The 18,224-nt window shown below is 61.3% G+C and overlaps 1 protein-coding gene across 6 annotated transcripts; it reads right to left on the bottom strand.

The window, feature by feature from the left end:
* Nucleotides 1–3,211: 3,211 nt before the first annotated feature.
* Nucleotides 3,212–14,180, bottom strand: RHPN1 (rhophilin Rho GTPase binding protein 1). 6 transcript variants are annotated; one of them, XM_057497696.1, is made up of 15 exons: nt 13,856–14,180; nt 9,034–9,149; nt 8,616–8,772; nt 8,346–8,421; nt 7,633–7,710; nt 7,068–7,192; nt 6,759–6,925; nt 6,361–6,554; nt 5,775–5,931; nt 5,586–5,696; nt 5,054–5,248; nt 4,596–4,672; nt 4,228–4,374; nt 3,922–4,083; nt 3,212–3,514 (listed from the first exon to the last, which is right to left on the bottom strand). In XM_057497696.1, the coding sequence occupies exons 1-15, from the start codon at nt 13,924–13,926 to the stop codon at nt 3,335–3,337; spliced, it is 2,013 nt and encodes a 670-aa protein (XP_057353679.1). In that variant the 5' UTR covers nt 13,927–14,180; the 3' UTR covers nt 3,212–3,334. The 6 variants fall into 6 exon arrangements, with proteins under 6 accessions (XP_057353679.1, XP_057353678.1, XP_057353680.1 ...); XM_057497695.1 differs by having other exon boundaries at nt 5,586–5,699; nt 13,856–14,179; XM_057497697.1 differs by having other exon boundaries at nt 5,586–5,699; nt 8,616–8,744; nt 13,856–14,174.
* Nucleotides 14,181–18,224: the final 4,044 nt, after the last annotated feature.

Here is an 18,224-nt window from a genome sequence, read left to right as displayed (position 1 = left end):
TCGCTGCGCCAGCTCGCTGCTGACCCAGGAGAAACTAGTCTGCCTTTTCCCCTCTTGGCAGTTTTCTGTTGGCAAAGCAGAAAGGTCTGCATCTCACTCCCACCTCCCGCCTGGGGGGGGCCACCCTGGGAAATGAGAGGTCCCTGTGTGAGCCCAGGCAAAGCGCGGCAGGCTCCCTCTGGGGACCTCCTTGGGCACCTGCCTTCCCCGAGCACTGGGCAGCGCAGGCGCTTGGCCTCTGCACTCTCCTCCCATGTCCTCCGTGGGCCCTGCTCTGTGTGGGCACCAGGGCCAGGTGTCCTCCGTGTCTCCCAGGCACCGGCCCTCCCTCTTTGGTGGCATACGTGTGGGCCCCTCCAGCAGGTGGATGGGTCTTCCCAGGTGTTCACAGAGCTTGTGGGTGAGCTGGCATGGTCCCTGCTCATGGCGGCCGCCTGTCTGTGGCACAAACAGTGGTGTGGGTGAACCAGAAAGTGGGGGGCTAAAGCCTATGACATGAGGTGTGGTCATGTCAGAGGAAGGCTGAGAAGGTTCCAGCTGGGAACAAAGGTGGGCGGAGACTACAGCCACAGGACAGGAGTAAGGCTGGCATGTGGGCAGCTGAGGGTGGGGACCAGATTCCCCAGGCCTGTCAGAGCAGAGTGGAGGGGCCAGGCAGGCCCATGCTGGCCCTCCCCGAGTACCCATATGTGTGGATACCCATGAGCCAGCCCAACAGGGTGGCCACCCTTGCCTAGCCTTTACAGCCCCTACCTCCAGCACACACAGAGAATCCCAGGGCCTCCAGCTTCACACCGGGACCTGGACAGGCCTGACATAACCGTATGCTGTCCCCTGCCAAGGTGGGGCTCATCCATGGTGCCAGTGCCCACATCCTTGCTGTCTTGCCCTTAGCCCTGGCCCCCAGGGGATGCAGCACTGCCCCTCGGTGGGGGTGAGGGGGTTTACAGGCCATAACTGACCAATGGGGCTGGGCAGTGGGTTCCACCAGGCCCAGAGCCATGCCCTTGAACTCATTCCCAAGGCCTCCTGGAGTCGGCTGGGGACTCCTCTGCTGATTCAGCCTTCTGGGTGAACTAGGGAGACACTGAGGTTGCTGGATGGAGGGGGTCCATTCCCAAGTGCTGAGGAGGCAGATACCAACTGGCTGAGGAGTGGCTGGACACAGGCTGCTGGTCCCCTCAGAGCCCAGGGACAAGCTGGCTGGCCCTCCTCAAGGGGCTGGGTCCCTGCCCAGCCCTGTGGGACTCAGGCTGGTCACTGGCCATTTATTGCTCAGCACCTACTTTCCCATCTGAAAAAGGAGTGCACAGCTGCCTGGAGAGGTGGGGCTCCCAGCCTGGACCCGGCAGAGCGGAGACCCAGTACTGCCCCCTGCAGTTCAGAGCTCTTGAGCCCAGAACACCCAAGCCGGGGAATACACCCCCCGCAGCTTGGCCTCGGAGCCACCTCTGGGAGCTCCTGGCATCTCACGCGTTCCAGAGCCCCACAGCCGAGATGGAGGGAGCCTGGCCCCAGCCACAACTGACTCCAGCTTCAAGGAGCCCCCAGGCTGGTGTGTGAAGCGTGTGCCTGACAAGCTCTCTGCCCTGGGGGAGGGGGTCAGTCTTTGGCCCCCACCACACCAGCCCCCTGCAAGAGGCAGGTGGCTGCTTCCACTGCCAGGGCCCGGCCCTCTGCGGAAGGCAAGGGAGTGGCTGTGTCCTCTTGGACGGGACCTGCGAGCCTTGTCAGCCCTGATTAGCTTGTAATGGCCTCCGTGAAGCACAGTTTTATTAATCAAATTAACAAGTGCTGAGGTGACCTTGACCCTCTCTGCTGAGAAGAGGGGCATTCCCAGGAGGGTAGGTGGGCCAGGGACCTCCTCCCCCAGGCTCAGGCAGGGCCCAGCCTCGGAAGGCTGCCCTCCAGCGCACCAAGTCTCCGGAACACACATTTGTCACCCCCACTCACCCCCCACCCCCACGCTCCAGCTCCCCCCAGGAACACTAAAGCCGGAGGGAGGTGGCGGCTTGTAGGCGCAGGTCCCGCAGTGCTGCTTCGCCCGCCCGGGGACCCCAGGGAGCGCCAGCAGGGAGAGGGCAGGGTCCGTCGTCCGCGCTCCCCACACCCGCGCCGGCGCTTGCAGGGAGCCCGCCGCCTGCGGCCGCGCCGGCGTGTAACGGCTGCCCCCTGGTGGCCACGCGGACTCCAGGCCAGCCGGGCCCGCGCCCCAAAATGCGGAGGCCTGTACCTGGCTCCTCCCCGGCCTGCCACCCCCGCGCCTCCCAGGCGGCCCTTCTCGTCCCTCGCTTGAGGGCCAGGTCCTGGGCCACCCTCCGCGGGGCCCGGGGCAGTGTGACAGCCGATGGCCTCCGGGGCCGCGCCTGTTACGAGGAACTCAGCCAGGGGTCGCAGCGGCAGCGGTGGGGCCCGAGGGCACCTGGGGTGGGCTGGAGGCGTCCCACTGTGGACTGGCTCCGGGCGCGGCGGTATGACACCACCCCTCAGGCACCTGCCCTCCGGCTGTAGCAGTGGCCTCAGGTGCCCAGGCAGGGCTGCGGGGCAGGGCCTGGGGAGACGGGGGCGTGGTCTGGAAAGAGCGAGGCGGGACGGCAGGTGCAGGGCTGGGGGAAAAGAAACCTCGACCCAGAAAGCATGTCACAAGGGGGCACCAAGAACAAGCAGGGAGAGGTCTGTTCTGCACGATGGGTCTTGGCTGGGACCCTGCACAGAGGGAAGACCCTGGGCACCCGGGGCTGCTGCGTGGGGAGTGGGGCTGGGCAGGAAGGAGGTCTGGAGGCAGGGAAGGAGCTGAGCCTCATCCAGCCTTCAGGGTGCCACGCAGGCCGGCGGACGGGCACCGGCCAGAGGTCACTGCGGGCCAGGCAGAAGCCTTGTTTGCGGCAGACCCAGCCCTGGGTGGGTATGAAACTTTGGGGGAGAAAGGGAAGGGGAGTGAAGATCCGGCTGCAGGGACCCCCTGCTGACATGTCACCCCCCCCCCCCACCTCGCTCCCAGCTCTCCAGCATGGCTCCTCCAGCTCTGAAAGAAGCGCCTGGACCCCCACCACCCAGGGAAGTTGCCCTGCTCGGGCAGGCAATGAGAGTATGTGAGGACCGGGTAGCCCAGGCCAGCCTCTCGGTGCCTGAGACTGTGCCACAGTGACTGTGCCATTTCCCATAGGCAGGTGCAGGGCCTGGGGCCCAGCAGAGGCCTCAGACACACCTCCTCTGACATCGTCTTTAATGCGCCCCTCTGGGCACTGGGCAGGGCAGCAAACTGGCCTGAAGGTCTCTGGGATGGAGGAGGGCACACAGGGAGCTCCCATTCCCAGCCACCTGGAGCTGGCCCTCACTGCCACTCGGCACCCGGAGGGGGGTGCGGCATGCAGCGCAGGGGCGTGGGTCTGGGGATGGCCTTGCGGCCCCAGCCAAGGAGGGGCCTGGGGCCGGCCGGGGCAGGCGTTGCAGTCTCCCAGCCATATGCCTTTGGGCTCCTCACGAGGCCCCCCAGGGCTGGCTGGCGGTCCCCCTGCAGTCAGAACAGAGACAATTATGAGCCAGCACCCCTGGCCTGGCCTGCCTACAGCCAGCTTGGTGAGGGTGACAGGAAGGTGGTGGGTATGTCCCCATGAGGGCACCCAAGCAAGGGGGGACCCACAGGACTGCCATCTAGGGTGGGTAAATGCCATGGGTAGAGCGCCTGTGGCCAGAGCCTCCAGGGCTGGGCACTGAGGTTGCCAAGGGGTGGGCTGGGCCTCGAGGGCAAGGGACTGCTGCTAGGTGGAGGCTGTGGCACAAGAGGCTGCTGCCCAAAAGGTGCCTGTACAGCCTCCTCCTCCCAGTGCCCTTGCCAATCTGGGGCCCAGAAGAAGGCCCGGGGCCACGGTGGGGTGAAGGAGCTGGGGACCCCCCCATCCCAGGGCCCCTGGGGCTCACGGTGCAGGGCGGCTGGGCGCTGGGCAGCAGTGTCACCACCTGCAGGGTCACGCCCTCATTGCCCACACCCTTCAGCTGGGCCACCACCTCAGCGTGCTTCCACCACTTGCACGGCTGCCCGTTCACGGACACGATGTAGTCGCCCTCCTGCAGACCGGCTGCCTACAAGGAGATGGGGACCATCTGGGAGTCGCTCACAGACACCCCGCCACCTCTGGCCACAGTCTCATCATCCCCTTTCACACAAGCTGCCTTGGCCCAGCCCAGGGACTCTGCCTGGGACTGGGTTCAGGTCAGGGCGCTTACTGCAGCCCGGCCCCCTGGAATGACAGCAGCAATGAGGACAGGAGAGTCTCCCCGCAGCGTGAAGCCAAAGCCATCCTCTCCTCGGGTCACGTGGATGGGCCCCACCAGCTGCCAGCGGTTCTTGGCTGAGAACACGGACAGGGGTCCCTGGTGGGGGGAGTTCAGAGGTTAGAGGGGGTCTGGCAGGGCTGCCATCCTTGGAGGGCTCCTGGCCTGTAGTACCCTCGCCCCAGGCTCCACGTCGTGGGCTGAAACCAATGAGGGGCCATAGAGGGGCTAGGCAGGGCAGACCACTCCTGCGGGTCCCCCTACAACCCGGGCAGAGCCCAGCTATGCTGGAGGGGGTGGCTTGTGAAGGGGGTGCTCACCAGCCGGTGGAAGATATCAGCCACCTTCACCCGAGAGAAGGTGGGTGCCCTAACCTCTGGCCTCTGGTGCGTCTTAGCTGAAAGGTGAAGGAGGGCAGGGTAAGTCGGAGGCTCTGGAGCCCCAGACCCCTGGGACACAGCTCGCCAGAGCAGAGCAGGTGACAGGGGGCATGGTCTTCCCTGTGCAGACCTCCAGGGCCTGGCTGCCCCCACTAGAGGGAGGAGCCTGGGGCAGTGCAGCCGCTGGGAAGCAAGTCTGTGGGCATCGTCACCAGGCTGCAGCTTCCCAGGGGCAGGAACTGAGTGGGGAAGGGCAGGCAGGGGGAGCAGCGCAGCGTGCCAGCGCAGGCTCCCCTGCAGGGCCCACCGTGGATGTCTTCTGAGGCAGCTGCAGGCCCCTCAGTCCACCGCCCTCGCTCTGGCCAGGCACACCCATCCTGGGGGGCCTGGCTGCTCACGCTGGATGTCAGGGGCCTCGGTGGCCTCGAAGAAGTCGTCCTCAAGGTCAAGCTCTGAGTACTTGGCCAGCGAGCGCCGCAGCGCCTGGGTCAGCGCACTCTGCAGCAGGTCTACTCTGCGCAAGGCACGGCACACGGCGTGCAGTCGCAGCGCCTCCTCCTGGCCCAGGATGGCGCGCTTCAAGTGGGCTTTGCCTGCACAGGACACATCACAGGCTGCGCGGGCCCCAGCCCACAGCCCACTTGGCCCTTCCAGGCAGAGCCCCGGCTCCCCTGGCCCCTGCATGCGGCAGGAGGGCAGGTGAGGGTTCATCCTCAGTGTCCGCTGGCTGGGCTAGGAAAAAGTGGCTGCCCACCTGTGCCCCACCTGCCCAGAAGCTGCCTGCACTGCTTGGCTCCTGCTCTGTGTCACCCACCAGGCAGTGGGCATGTAGGAGGCAGGATGGTGACCCCACCTGCCAATGCCGGTACCCCAGGTGAGGTGACTCCAGGAGGCCGGGTGGGGTGGGCCTTCCTCCCAAGGCTGCCTCACCGAGTTTCCTGTGCTCCTCCCTCCGGTGTGGCAGTGTGGGGTCCTGGGGCTCAGAGGCAGTGGGGAGCCCGTGGAAGCCCTGCTGGAGCCCCGGAAACTCCACCTCAGCAGCTGCTGGGGTCAGAGAGGGCCGTGAGTCTCCCTACCTCAGCCTCAGCGGGCACGCAGGCACACAGGCACGGCACTCACAGGGGCCGTCACAGAGAGCCACAGCCGTGTGGTAGTGGGCCAGGGCCCGGAAGTACTCAGCCTTGACGCGCACCAGGGAGGTCCAGGGGAAGGGCACGTAGTCTCGGACGGGCAGCTGGGCCATGGTCTGGTGCACCAGCTGGTACTCGGCCGCCACCTGCCGGTACACGTGGCGGGACAGTGGGGCATCCGGTGGGACTGCAGGACGAGCTCGGGAGCCCAGCCTCCCCCAGCCCTGACCAAAGTCCCGGTGGCCCCACCCAATGCCCAGAGCTGGCCGAGTTCAGGGGTCAGGGCCTCCAGTTCCTTCCCTGATTGGTGCTGCCCCAGCGGTGGGGGACTCAGGACCCCGGGACCCTGACCAGCCCCACAGAGTAACAGCTGGCTCTGGGAACTGACAGGAGACAAAGTCACTGCACCCGACCCCTCCAGGCTGGGACCCTGGCCTCCTCCACCCCCGCTCTGCCCCCTCAGCTGCAGCCCAGGCCCTCTGTCCACCAAGCAGCTGCAGCTTGGCCAGGCCCAGACTGGGGGCCCCAGGACACTTGCGCAGGTCTCCTCTGGGACAGGGGCTCCCCATCCTCACCTGGGCAGCCTCCTGAGCCAGACGCAGCTGGGCTGGGAAGTCATCAGGGGCCACGGGTGCTGGCAGTGACAGGTTCTCAAAGACGCACTCCTGGGCCTGGGCCGTCATGAGCTGCTCCAGCATGGAGAGCGAGGCCGGCTTCATGTCCAGGCTCGGGGCGTGGGAGAAGTTCTCCCTCAGGAGGCTGAAGGCCCCTGTGGATGGGACGCTCACAGCAGGACCACAGGGCTGCCTGCCCACCCCTCCCTCCCTTCAGCCCTGGTTTAGACAGCCCCTCTGCACCCCACAGCTCTGACCCAGAGACGGGGCTCTGCCACACACCAGGACCCAGAAGCAAGGGACATGCAGACGTATGCACCCCGCCAGCAGCAGTGGGCTAGAGTCTGGGCGGCCCTCACCAGCAGCCCTCTGAAAGGCCTTCACAGCACGGCTGGTGCCCTCGGGGCAGGAGCGGTCCTGGCGGGCCCCGATCTGTGTGTGGAGGGCCCCGATGTTGAAGAGTACACTGCCCTTCTCAAAGGCCAGGGACTGCTGCTCGGCTGGGACCCCCGTAAGCGAGTCATACCTGCAGTGTTGGGCAGGTGGGTAGAGTCCCCACAGCCACGAGCTGGGACTCTCAGAAATGGGGCTGGGGAGAGCCTTCTGGGAGGCCACTGCCTCCCTGGAGGATGGCCGCACCTCAGGGCACCTGCCCCGCCCACCCTTACCAGTGGAAGAGCAGCCCGAGGTTCCCAGCAGGGGCCACAAAGCGAGCGTCCAGGAAGCAGAGCTGGTTGTAGTAGGCCGTGAGCAGCTCCAGGCCTGCCTCGCTCCGGCTGGGGGTTCGCATGGCCTGTGGGCAGGAGCCACTGACCCACTGCCCACGCCCCCAGCACACACTGCCCTGGGAACCCCCTAGGACATCACAGCCCCACAGGAGCACCCCCAGTCTAGGGGTGGACGGGGCTATAGTGGGGCACATCTACCTTCCCTGGGGCTGTTGTGGCCACACATGCAACCCCAGGACAATGGGAAGGGAACAGGGAGAGACTGTACCAGGGGTGGCAGGGGCTGGGGTGGGGGGAGAGGACAGCCGTAGAGCAGCCATTCCCAAAGGGCCAGCCATGCCCCTGCAAGCCAGAGCCATCCGCGCGCCCTGGCTGAGTCTGTACAGGTGCAGCCCGCTGTGCCTGTCCCACGCCCCCCTGCAGTGGGAACACCTACGCTGAGCTCTGCCTTTCTGCTCCTGGCTGAGCCACAGGAGTGGGCAGGCAGAAGGGGATGGTCACCCACCTGCCGCAGGTCCTCCAGCTCCCTGATTTCAGCCTCATAGGAGGTGCTATCCTCTCCAAAGTGCCCCGAGATCAGCTCCTGATTGGGGAGTAGGCGCAGACCTTCCCTGGAGTTGCCCCCCGTGTGGGCGAAGACCCACAGTACAGGGGAGGCCACAGGCCCCTGGGGAGGGGCTGAGGGCTGCGGGTGGCCCTCCCTCTGGCCCTGGGGCTCCCCCACTGCGGCTGTGGGGCCTGGAGGCTTAGGGCTGTTTCTGCTGGCATTCCCGTGTTAGCCCTCACGAGCAGTGGCTAGCTGCTCTGACAGGGAAGGATGCCAGGACCCGAGTGAGGGACCTTTCCACCGGGCCTGCCTGGTAGTGGCAAGCCACCTCCCGGCAGCCAGGCTCAGGAGCCCCTGAGGACCCCAGGAATCTGGGGGTTCTCATGTCACAGGCTCTGACTGGAGCGGGCAGCCCCCAGCCAACAGGACCCTCAGAGCAAGAGTTGGGGGACCCTGTAGCCACTGTGGGGCTTTCAGCAGGAGGGCCGGCTCTGCCACACCCACCCCAGTCTGGGATCGTCCCCCAAGCCCACCCAGTCGGAATCCCCCACTGCCCAGGCACGCTGGGCGGCCCCAGGGCCAGACCCTTTCTCCTCCGGGGCCTGTTTTCTCATCTGTTCAGCGATAGGGCTGTACCAGGGAGCCCCCCAGCTCCCCAGGCCGGCACCTACCTTCAGGGGCGTGGCCCAGTCCAGCTCCCGGGTCTCCTTCAGCCCGAGGGGGATCATGGGCACAGGGACACCGTCGCTAGAGGCAGAGGCACTCAGCCCGGACTCTCAGGCTGAAGCCTGCCGCCCTGCGGCAAGGGGGGCCCCTCCCTGCTGCTCCGGCCCCTGCAGCACACCGCCCCTCTGACTCCAGGCACACCCTCACACACACGCACACACGCTGGGCGCCCTGGACGGCTCCTCAGACGCGCACACCCACGCACACACATGCACCTCTTGGGTGGGTCCACGTCCACGCTGCTGTTGAGCTCCTGCAGCTCCTCCTTCAGCAGCTGCAGGCTGGAGTTGACATAGCTCAGCTCCAAGGCCACTGTCTCTCTGACCTGGGCGTTGCTGGTGGCTCTGGGGGAGGTCAGGCTGAGGTGAAGCCCTGCAGGTGGACCATGCGCCCCTGGGCCTCACCACAGCCCCTGTGCCAGCACCCACCCGTGACATGCTGATGGGCCCTGCCTCCCGGGAGCCTGCACCAGCCATGGTCACCTGCTCACTCACCCCTCCCAGATGGGGTGAGAGCAGGCCCAGCCTGGCCACTGGCTCGCCCGCTGCCCAGCGTGTGCCTGGCTGGCAGGGGCCTCCAGGGCTGGCAGTCTGCTCCCTCCGCCGGCCCCACCCCACCCCAACTGGGGCTCACCTGTAGAGGTTCTCGGCACCTGTGCGCATTCGCAGCTCTTTGTTGATCTGCTGGTGGATCCGGGCCCTGCGGCTCTGCAGGCGGCTGCGCTGTGTCTGTGCCAGGGGGTCACAGCCCTGCAGACAGGCCACAGGTCACGGGCTGGGCTGGGCCTCTGCCAGCAGCTCACAAGTGTCAGGGGCTCTTGCCCGTGGGGAAGGGGACCGTCACCGTGGAGGTGGCCTGAGCTCCCCCAGAAGGGAGGAGTGGGGCTGGGAAGGCCCGGCAGGGGTGGATGAGCATGGGAGCCAGAGCACAGTGGATAATGCCAGGAAGGAGGCGAGGAGAGGCGGTCAGGCCAGAAAGGACATGGCAGATGGGGGACATGGCTAGGATGGGGGCCCCAGGAAGAGGCTAGGCTATTCTGTGGGGTTCCACACAGCTCCGAGTGGTAGCCAGCCAGGACAGGCAGCTGGCTCTGGGGGCCCGACGGGAGGCGGCCCGTTGTCCACCACACATTCCTCTGCACTGCTGAATTTCATTCTGTAACCCCACACCCACCCCAAGCCCCACAGTGACTCTAGCACAATTTGCGGGGTGGACAGGTGGATGGTGCACGTAGCCCAGGTCCTGTGAAGCACCAGCAGCATGGGCTGCCCACTCTCCGTGGCACCGGCCCACGCTGACCCTGGGCTGGGCAGCTTCCCAGGTGACTGCTTAGTTGTGGGGTCCCTTTGGGAAATGCCCAAACCACAGGACCAGGGCCACAGCTCACAGGCAGCAGGCCAGGCCTCCTGCCAGCCCTGCTGCCTGTCTATTGCCTGCCTCAGCCTCAGTTCCTCACTATATGGGGCAATCCTGCCAGCCTGCCCAAGTCTCAGGGCCCCAGGCAGGAGAGCTGTGCAGCAGCTTAGAGCAGCAATGTGGGACTCTGCAGAGGGGGCTATGAGAGGGCTCCGGCCAGGATGGTGAGGGGCCTCCACACAGGCAGTGAACAGGTGTGAGCGGCTCTCAGGACTGCGAGGGTCCCAGGACTGATGCAGCCGTGCTAACCACACCTCCTAGCCCTTCAGGGCCCTCCAGTCAGGGTCAGCCAGTCACCAGCCTAGGACTTCTCAGAATGCACCTGCCCTGGACAATGTCCTCTCCGCAGTCACCCAGCCCCAGCACGGGGCTGAGGACACAGTGCCTCCCAGGACCTGCCTGCAGCCTCCACTCCCTTGCACGTAGCAGGAAGTGTGGCTTACCTTCCACGGTGTGCCCCCACCGTCACGCACAGGAAGTTTCTGACCCTCTGGGGCTTTGGCTTGCCCCACCCTAACGAAAGCCTCACACCCTCACGTGAAGAGGTCTCCTGGCACTTGGTCACCAAGGATGACAGCCCATCTCTACACTCCAATGTGCTCAGGAGAGGTCAATCGGAAAAAAGCTTCCCACAGGAGTTGGCGTTCTGGGACTTAAAGGGCAGGAGACTGCCAGGTGCTTCTTAGGTAACAGGAGAGAGGACTTGCCCCACTGGGGCATGGGAGAAAGCAGTGAATGTGGATGAGTCCCTGCCACAGTGCCCTGGGGAGGCCCTCATCTGCACATGGGAGGGCTGGGTTCGGGGTGCCAGTAGGAAGGAACAACACAAACCATGCCCTCCATCCTCCACTTGCTGGCAGAGTGTCTGTCCCCTGCTGGCTGGTGCCTCTTCTCTATGGTGCCCCCACACCTGCTCTGTGCAGGAGGCACTGAGCCAAGGACGTGGGCCGTCTCCCCTCCAGGAGGCCTGAGAATCAGGAATGGGGCAGGCCAGAGCCAAAGCTACAACCCTCTTCTGAAGGTCTGATGGCAAAGCTCTGGTAGGTTCTATGGGTTCTGGGAGAGCACCAATGGCTGCCTGCCTGGGACGGGTGGCCCACATGCAGGGCAAAGGTCACCAGCTCAGCAGGGCTGTCCTCATGCACACGGTTCATTTGGTCTCCAATGTCGAGTGTTCCTGGAGAGACAGGCTGCACGGGGACAATCTGCAGCCCCAAGCTGGGGTCCACCCTGAACTCTGCAGCATGGGCCTCTTGACCCCAACACTCCCTCCAGGAGGCCAGCTGGATGGCATGACCTGGGTAGGGAGGCATGGCAGTGTCTGTCTTCCTGCTGGCAGACCTGAGAGCCACGCTCACACCCATTTCCCACACTTGCGGGAGATCGTCCCTGTCCAGCCTGCCTCTCCAGGAATACTCAACACTGGACACCAAATAAACCATGTGGATGAGGACAGCCCTGCTGAGCTGGTGGCCTTTGCCTGATAAGTCTGGGCCATGGTGAAGGGATGCTAAGTGGGGAGGGATGCAGATGCCAGGTAAGCAGCTCTCCACTGTGGTGCAACCCTCCCATCCCTCACCCTAGCCCATGTGGGACAGGATGGAGACAGAGAGGCGACCCACACACACCCTCACTGCAGCGGCCCTGACAGGCTCAGGTCTAGCAGCTTCCGCTGCCTGGAAGCACCTGGCCACGGCCCCCAGAAGCCCATGGGCGGTGGGTAGAAGGGGCAAAGTGGGGAGGAAGTTCTGCCTGCACAGGCCTGGGAACAAACAGCAAAACGGCAAAACTGTTGGCAGGGCCAGGCCCCACGTCCTCCTCTCCCAGGCCTCCCCTGCCTCGGGCAGCTTCCAGGAAGAGGCCCCACACCTGGACACCGGCTTCCCTCTCTAGGCCCCTGCCTTGGGCACCCTGCCTGGTGATGCCCCACCAGCTTCCAGGACCCCTCCTCCTCCTTCCCCCCTGATCTCACCCAAACACAAAGGAACTGGATGCCCCAGGAGAGTGGAATCCTGGTACCCAGCCCCACCCATCATCTCTTCCACTTCACCAACTGTTGGGGGGACATAGCCCAGTGGGGGTTACTACCATGGCGGTCTCCCAGGACTCAGTGGCTACAGCTACACATATGCAGGATGGACCCCTGTCTGGGCTACTCAGGCCAGCCGTGTGAGTCTCCCCCTCCCCCTCTGATTCACTCCATGACCGCCTCCAGGTGGACTCTACTCTCAGAGCTCCTTCTAGTGCTCCTTCACACTGAGTCCCGGCTGTTCTTGAGTGGTGCTCACCTGGTGCTGGTGAGGGCCAGGTGAGCGCCCACTGGACACAGTGCCAGGTGAACTCCCACCAGACACTGGTGCCAGGTGAGCACCCACCGGACATGGTGCCAGGTGAGCATCTAGTGGATCCCAGATCTCATTACACTTGGGGCAAAAATGCATCACCACACTAGTCCCAGAGGCCTGAGACCCAGTGAGGCTTCCATATGAACAGCTAATAGGTCCTGGCCCAACTCTGAGCATTATGGCTAGTTAAGGGGCCATCCGCACTCTAGCAGGGCCAGCAGGGGTCAGGTTAGACCTTCCAGGTAGCAGGAACTGCCTGGGCCACAGAACAAAGGAGTGTGTGTGGGGATGCAGAGTGTCACTCAGGGCTTAGCAGTGCTGGGTCCCATGCCCCACCTGCCTGCCCCTAACCCAGGGTTTCCTTGCAGAGGTGCAGCCTAGAATGCTCTGATTGCTAGATCATCTAGGAGAGACCACTGAAGACAATTTCTGCCCTCTTCCCAGGGTAGCAGTCAACAAAGGGCAAGGGCAGAGGCTTAAAAATGTCCACTGAGCTCTTGAGAACATCTCGTGTGAGCAACCTCCTAAATACTCTGCCCCAAACAACACGTGCTCTCTCCAAAGGCCACCTTGCAAGGAACTGAGGTCACAGAAGGCAGGCAACAGACCTCCACTCTCTCAGCGTCCACCCCGTGGGGCTGCTGGCCACAGTGCCTCCCTCCCATAGTTGCTGCAGCACCTGGCATCTCTGAGGAGTGGGCAGGGAGGAGCCTGCCCTTCCGGGCATCTGCTCGGCCTCATTCGGCCAGTAACCGGTAGTCCGTGTGCCAGCAGATGCCTCCCTCCTTCTGCCCTGGAAGACCTGGGTTCCAGCTGGGGTGCGGCGTGCAGTCTGACATGGTGAGGGAAGGAGGGCAAAGCCCCACTGCAGGTGCCACCTCTGCTGGGTGGCACCAGACTGGAAGCCCTTGGGGGCATGGACGCCCAAAGCCTGTCAAGAACGCTGGGGCAGCCTGGCGGTGATCCCCAGGGGACCTAGAGCTGCATAATGAGGGAGACAGAGCACCTTCTTTCTGGGCACTGACTCTGCAGGTCTCCACCCCTTCCGGGGCTTCCTCAGTACAGTCCCCTAGGCTAGTGGATTAGGGACTTCAGAGGGGGAGGCCTTGGGGAAGTGAGGAAGGGACAAACTGCCAGCTATCAGGTCCTCCCGCCATTCCCTATAGCTGGGAGGCCTCAGCCGCCTGCTAAAAGTTCCATCAAATGCAGAGTTAGCGGCCCAGGGCAAAGCCGAACCCGTCGGTGGAAGGGGAGGTAAAGCTGGGAAAGGAGGAACGAGGGGCGCCAGATACAAGTACAAAGGCCACGGGCTGTAACCGCCCAGACCCCAACACCTGCCAGAAAAGGGGGTCCCGGAGTGTGGAGAAGACAGCGAGCTGGCCTGTGCTCCCAACCACCCCTGGGAGGCACAGGAGGGGCCCCCAAATTGGCAACAGAGGAGCCCAGCGCAGGCAGGCAACGCGGGCTCGGGCTCTCCGTGGGCCCTCAGTTTCCCCAGCGGTGAGCCCAGCTTGTCTCCAGCGGGGAGAGTGAGATGTGGGGGGCCTCCTGGAGTCTTGCAGAACGCTCGGACGCGAGAGGCCAGAGCCGGCGCCACAGACCCGCGCCAGCCGGCGGCAGATGGCGGGAGGCAGAGGCCCGGATTCTGGGGCCCCTCTTCCCCGCGCCCCAGCCGCCCCGGGTGGCGCGCTCACCTTGCGGACGCTGCTGGCCGCCTGCAGCCGCACGCTCTCCTCGCCGGCGCCCGGACCATCAGGCCTCTCATCGGGGATCATCGCCGCCGCCGCTCGGGCCGCGCCAGGTCCAACACCGTCGTCTCCTACGGGTCCAGGTCCCTCCGGGAGGCGCGCGGGGTCCCGCACTGTCCTCTCCACTGGGGCGCGGGCCGGCTGGAGGGGCGTAGCGCCGGGTGCTGAGCGTGCGAAACTTGCTGCTGCCCAATCGGCAGCGGCGGCGACTCAGACCGACAGCAGCTTCGACCAACCAGAGCGGGAGAGAGGCGGGCTCCGGGCCAGGCCACACAACCCCAACCTGCGCGCGCCCAGTCCTGGGGGAATGCGGTCACCCCTGGCAACCGCCGGGCCCGACGCGTGCGGCCCAGTCGGGCGCGATCTGCGCTTGCGCCCCTGCGGCCGCGGGTTGCGCGGAAAAGTTAGGGAAAAAGGAAAGAAACAGGCGAGATATGAAACTCCCAAAGGTGTCCGCGGGGAACGTCGCGGCCCAGGCGGCTCCGCAGGTTTGCTGCTCGCGGGTTTTCCCGTCGCGGCATCAGGACCTCCCAGGGCTTCTCCGAAAACTTTCGCAAGGGGTCCTGACGGTTCTACTGGAGCGAGCGCTGGTGCGATGTCCGCTCTGTGGTCCCTGGGAACCTGGGCTCTGCCTGGCGTCAGTCCAGGCGCCGTCAGTGCGCCCCGACCTTTGCCTGCGCGACCCGCTTCCAGAACCTTCCTCCGCTCCCGGAGCCGCCCCCAGACCTTTCTTTCTCGTCTTTCCACAACCTACTTCGAGGGCCCGCTTGCTTCCCCAGAACCTGCTGCCATCTCATGTGGCCCATCCAGGTTCTTTCATAACCGCCTGGGCGCCCGGTGACTTGGGGACCTTCTCACGTAAGGGTCCTAGGCTCACCTCACCAAAGAAAGCAGCTTTGCGAGGCAGGGACAGCAGAGCATAAGCAGTGAGCACGCTGATGTCGCCCGCCCTAGTCAGCCCCTGTGGGCAGCCCCCGTGGGCACTGCATGCTTGGCACGGAGCCCTGAGCTCGCTCCCCAACACGTGCGCCCAGAGCTAAATCCCATGAGCTAAGCTCCTTGGCCTGCCCTAGCCATCTGCAATAACAGCAAAACGAGACAATAACTCCAGGAAAACAAAGTAATCATAGAATAATATTCCCTGACTCAGCTGTGCATGTCTTTCTCATGGCCATACTAATGTGATCAAGATGTCCTGGCATCCTGACCCCAGGACAGTTTTAAGTGATTCTGTTAGAAGGAGGGAAGAGGTGAAGGGTGAGGGAGACAGCAGAGCCAGGAAGAGATGCTGAAGCTTCATCCTCCCAAGGCTAAGTCAACACTAAGCCTAAATTAGAAAATAAAATTCCAGAAGCAGAAGCATGTTATTCATAATTGTGGAATTCAATATCAAATCATCAGCTCAAGGAGTTGCCCCTGGGCAGGGGTGGGAGGGCACTGAGGCAGGCTGCTGTTTTGCTGAGCAGGTCCTGTAGAACTAGGTGGTTTGAGAAACTAGAATCTTCCATAACAAGGCAATCCCAAAGCTTGTTTTTTAAAGATGGGATGTGTAGAAATTGATAACAAAAAACACCCAAAATAAAACAACCATCTGGAGGAGATAATTCTAAATAAGCTTTGAATCAAAAGAAAGTTAAAACAACTGCACATTACCTAAAATGTGACCAGAAAGTAACATTTTCATAAAATGTATGGAATAAGCCAGAGGACATTCTGTGACCTTAGGTAAGTTCATTGCTGAAACAGAGTACATACATAAAAATAAATCAACCAAATCAAAAGAAAGGAGGAAGAGGAAGATTAAAAGCTGATGTCAGTTACATGGTGGGTTTGGGGAGAAAAATCAAGTTAATAAATCCTTGAGATGTCCAATCAGGGAAGCAAGATTGCATCAGCTGGGATCCACCTCTGCCTGCAATAAGCTGGGTGGACACAGTGGCTGAACCACAGACATGAGGTGTTTGTCATTCTTCCCCAGGCCACCACTCAGAAGTGGACCATGGACTGGGCTGATGCCACAGGGGTGTCCACCACGAGGTTTCACTCTCACCACGCAAATGCATTTACCCTTGCTCTGGGATCATTTCTGTGTTCCAGGGAGGAAAGGAGGAAAGAAGCATCAGCGAGGAAAGCTAAATGTCCCTGCGCCCCCGGGCCCTGGACCTTTGTCACAGGCATGCATGGCTGTGGGGGAGGCAGGGAGCACACTGTTTTAGCTGGACATTGTTGTCCCAAACACAGTCCAGGCTCTGTCAGTCTGGAAAATGAGAATGGGTTTGGACCGACTGCAAGGAGTGGTTGCATCCAAGGGAAAACAGAAATATGCAGCACAGTGGAAGGAAAAAGCGCCGAGCCATGAGGGACATTTTCCAGCCGTAAGAGAACATGATGAAAGTGAGCTGGGAGGTCGAGAAAAAAGTGAACAATTCTGTACCAAGGTTTAAGGTCCAAACTGACCCAAGGGAGGGAAAAAACAGAAATAGATGGAGCTGCAGAGGGGTGGTGACACAGTCATGCAGCAAGTTCATCTAATCTCAAAGAAGAGATGCTTCCTCTGCTAGAGACCATTCCAGCCAGCGGGAGGAATGGAACGCAGCTCACCAGGCTGAAACTCCCAGATCTAATGACAACAAGGCCCAGAGCACTGTGGACTGGTCTCACCCACAGTCAGGAATGGCAGACCCTGTTGGCGGCCCAGCCCTACCCACTTGGCCTGCTTCTGTCATTCCAGAATCCTGTTTGGTTCATGTATGCCCTCAGTGAAACTGCATGCTCCAGGAAAGGATGGCTGGTCTCAGCCCCAGCAGGTGTAGATGACTGGTGCATAACCAGAGGGTGTTGGAACCATGTGGTGGGCACTGTGTGTCAGAAGCTGGGGATGTTAAATGCCCTGCAGTGCTGGGGCATGCCTGCACTAAGTCACTGTGCCCTTCCAACACCAGTAGGACGTGATCTAGAGCAGTCAGCTTAGTTCCGTTCCTCTGGCAGTGAGTAATTGCCATCCATGGGCTTAGGATGCAATTGGCCAGTTGGACAAGAGGGGAATCTTCAGGAGGCCCCTGGGAGCGTTCCACGAGGGGAAACTGTCTCTCCCCTGCCTCTGAATGCTGTCATGACTGGGCCTGACACTAAGGTCTGTGTAGCTGTCTTGTGACTTCAGGGGAGCCATAGATATTCTAGGGGTGGCAGAGGACCCTGGCTCTGCTCCTCCTCTGACTTCTGGTTTGGCGAGCTGACAAGTCTTTCCCTCTCAGGTTGCGTTTCTGATACTTGAAGCCAAAAATGTCCCATCACAGGACAGATATGCCACTGGAGTGGAAACCGCAGCGAATCAATCTAGCAGGGCATTAAAGCATGACCTGCCGACCCACAGCAATCATCCATCATGAAGGTGACCTCACAATACAGTAACAAGGGAAAAGCTGTGCAGTGATCTTCAAGTGGCCCCAAAGCACCCGAACAATTCAGCCACTTTCTATGAAAAACTTTAAGTAAAACAGAAACAGAGGAACTAACTTGATAAAAACAATGTTATCAAACACTGATGATGACAATATTGCATATTGAAAACTTAAAACTATTGCCATTTAAATCAGAAATGCTTGCACCACTGCTTTTCTTCAGAGTTGTTTTGTTTTTTAGTTCTCAGTAAGGAAATAATGCAGGAAAATTCAATGTTAGGGGAAAGGAGACAAAATTATATTTATGCTCAGAGGACACGATTGTAGAATTTCAAATTCCAAGAAATTCAACCAAAAACTATTAGAACTATTAGAGAATTTGCTGAGGTAGCTGCTTTTAAGCTAACTGCGTGTTATGGTCTGAATTGTGCCCCCCAATTCCTATATTGAAGCCCTAATCCCAAAGGGATGGTGTTTGAAGGTGGGGCCTTTGGGAGATGAAGAGGGTCAGAAGAGATCATGAGGGTGGGGAGATTCTATTTCTAGAAGTAGAAATTGGGAATATTTTCATTCACAAATGTGACAGACTTTAAGATGTCTGGGAAGAAACTGAATAAGAAACATAACATGATCTGTGAGATGTATGCAATTTTATTGAGCAGCTTAAAACCAGACTTGAATGTTTGAACATTCCATGCACTTTTATGAAAATATGTGATTGTTATAAGAATGCCAACCCTCCTTAAAGGTGGCTTAAAGATTTCAGGGTAAACAAGAAAACTATTAAAAATATTAGAAGAAATAAGAGATAATTGTTATTACCTCAGGGTTAAAGGCATATCTTATATTGAAAAAGAAAGTCCAGTTACCGTAAAGGAAGAGGTTTGAAGGTTTTAACATGTTAAATGTAATAT

The sequence above is a fragment of the Manis pentadactyla genome, chromosome 3 (genome assembly GCF_030020395.1).
Source record: "Manis pentadactyla isolate mManPen7 chromosome 3, mManPen7.hap1, whole genome shotgun sequence".
Classification (NCBI taxonomy): Eukaryota; Metazoa; Chordata; class Mammalia; order Pholidota; family Manidae; genus Manis; species Manis pentadactyla.
Note: the sequence above shows the minus strand (reverse complement) of the source record. Positions and strands in the feature narration are given on the sequence as shown.

Coding starts and splice junctions, on each gene's coding strand:
- RHPN1 (XM_057497695.1), bottom strand. CDS start 13,926: ATGAGAGGCCTGATGGTCCGGGCGCCGGCGAGGAGAGCGTGCGGCTGC. Junction 7,193..7,632: donor AGCTGGAGGACCTGCGGCAG/GTGGGTGACCAT, acceptor TCCTGCCCACAG/GCCATGCGAACCCCCAGCCG. Junction 5,249..5,585: donor GGAGGAGCACAGGAAACTCG/GTGAGGCAGCCT, acceptor TGTCCTGTGCAG/GCAAAGCCCACTTGAAGCGC.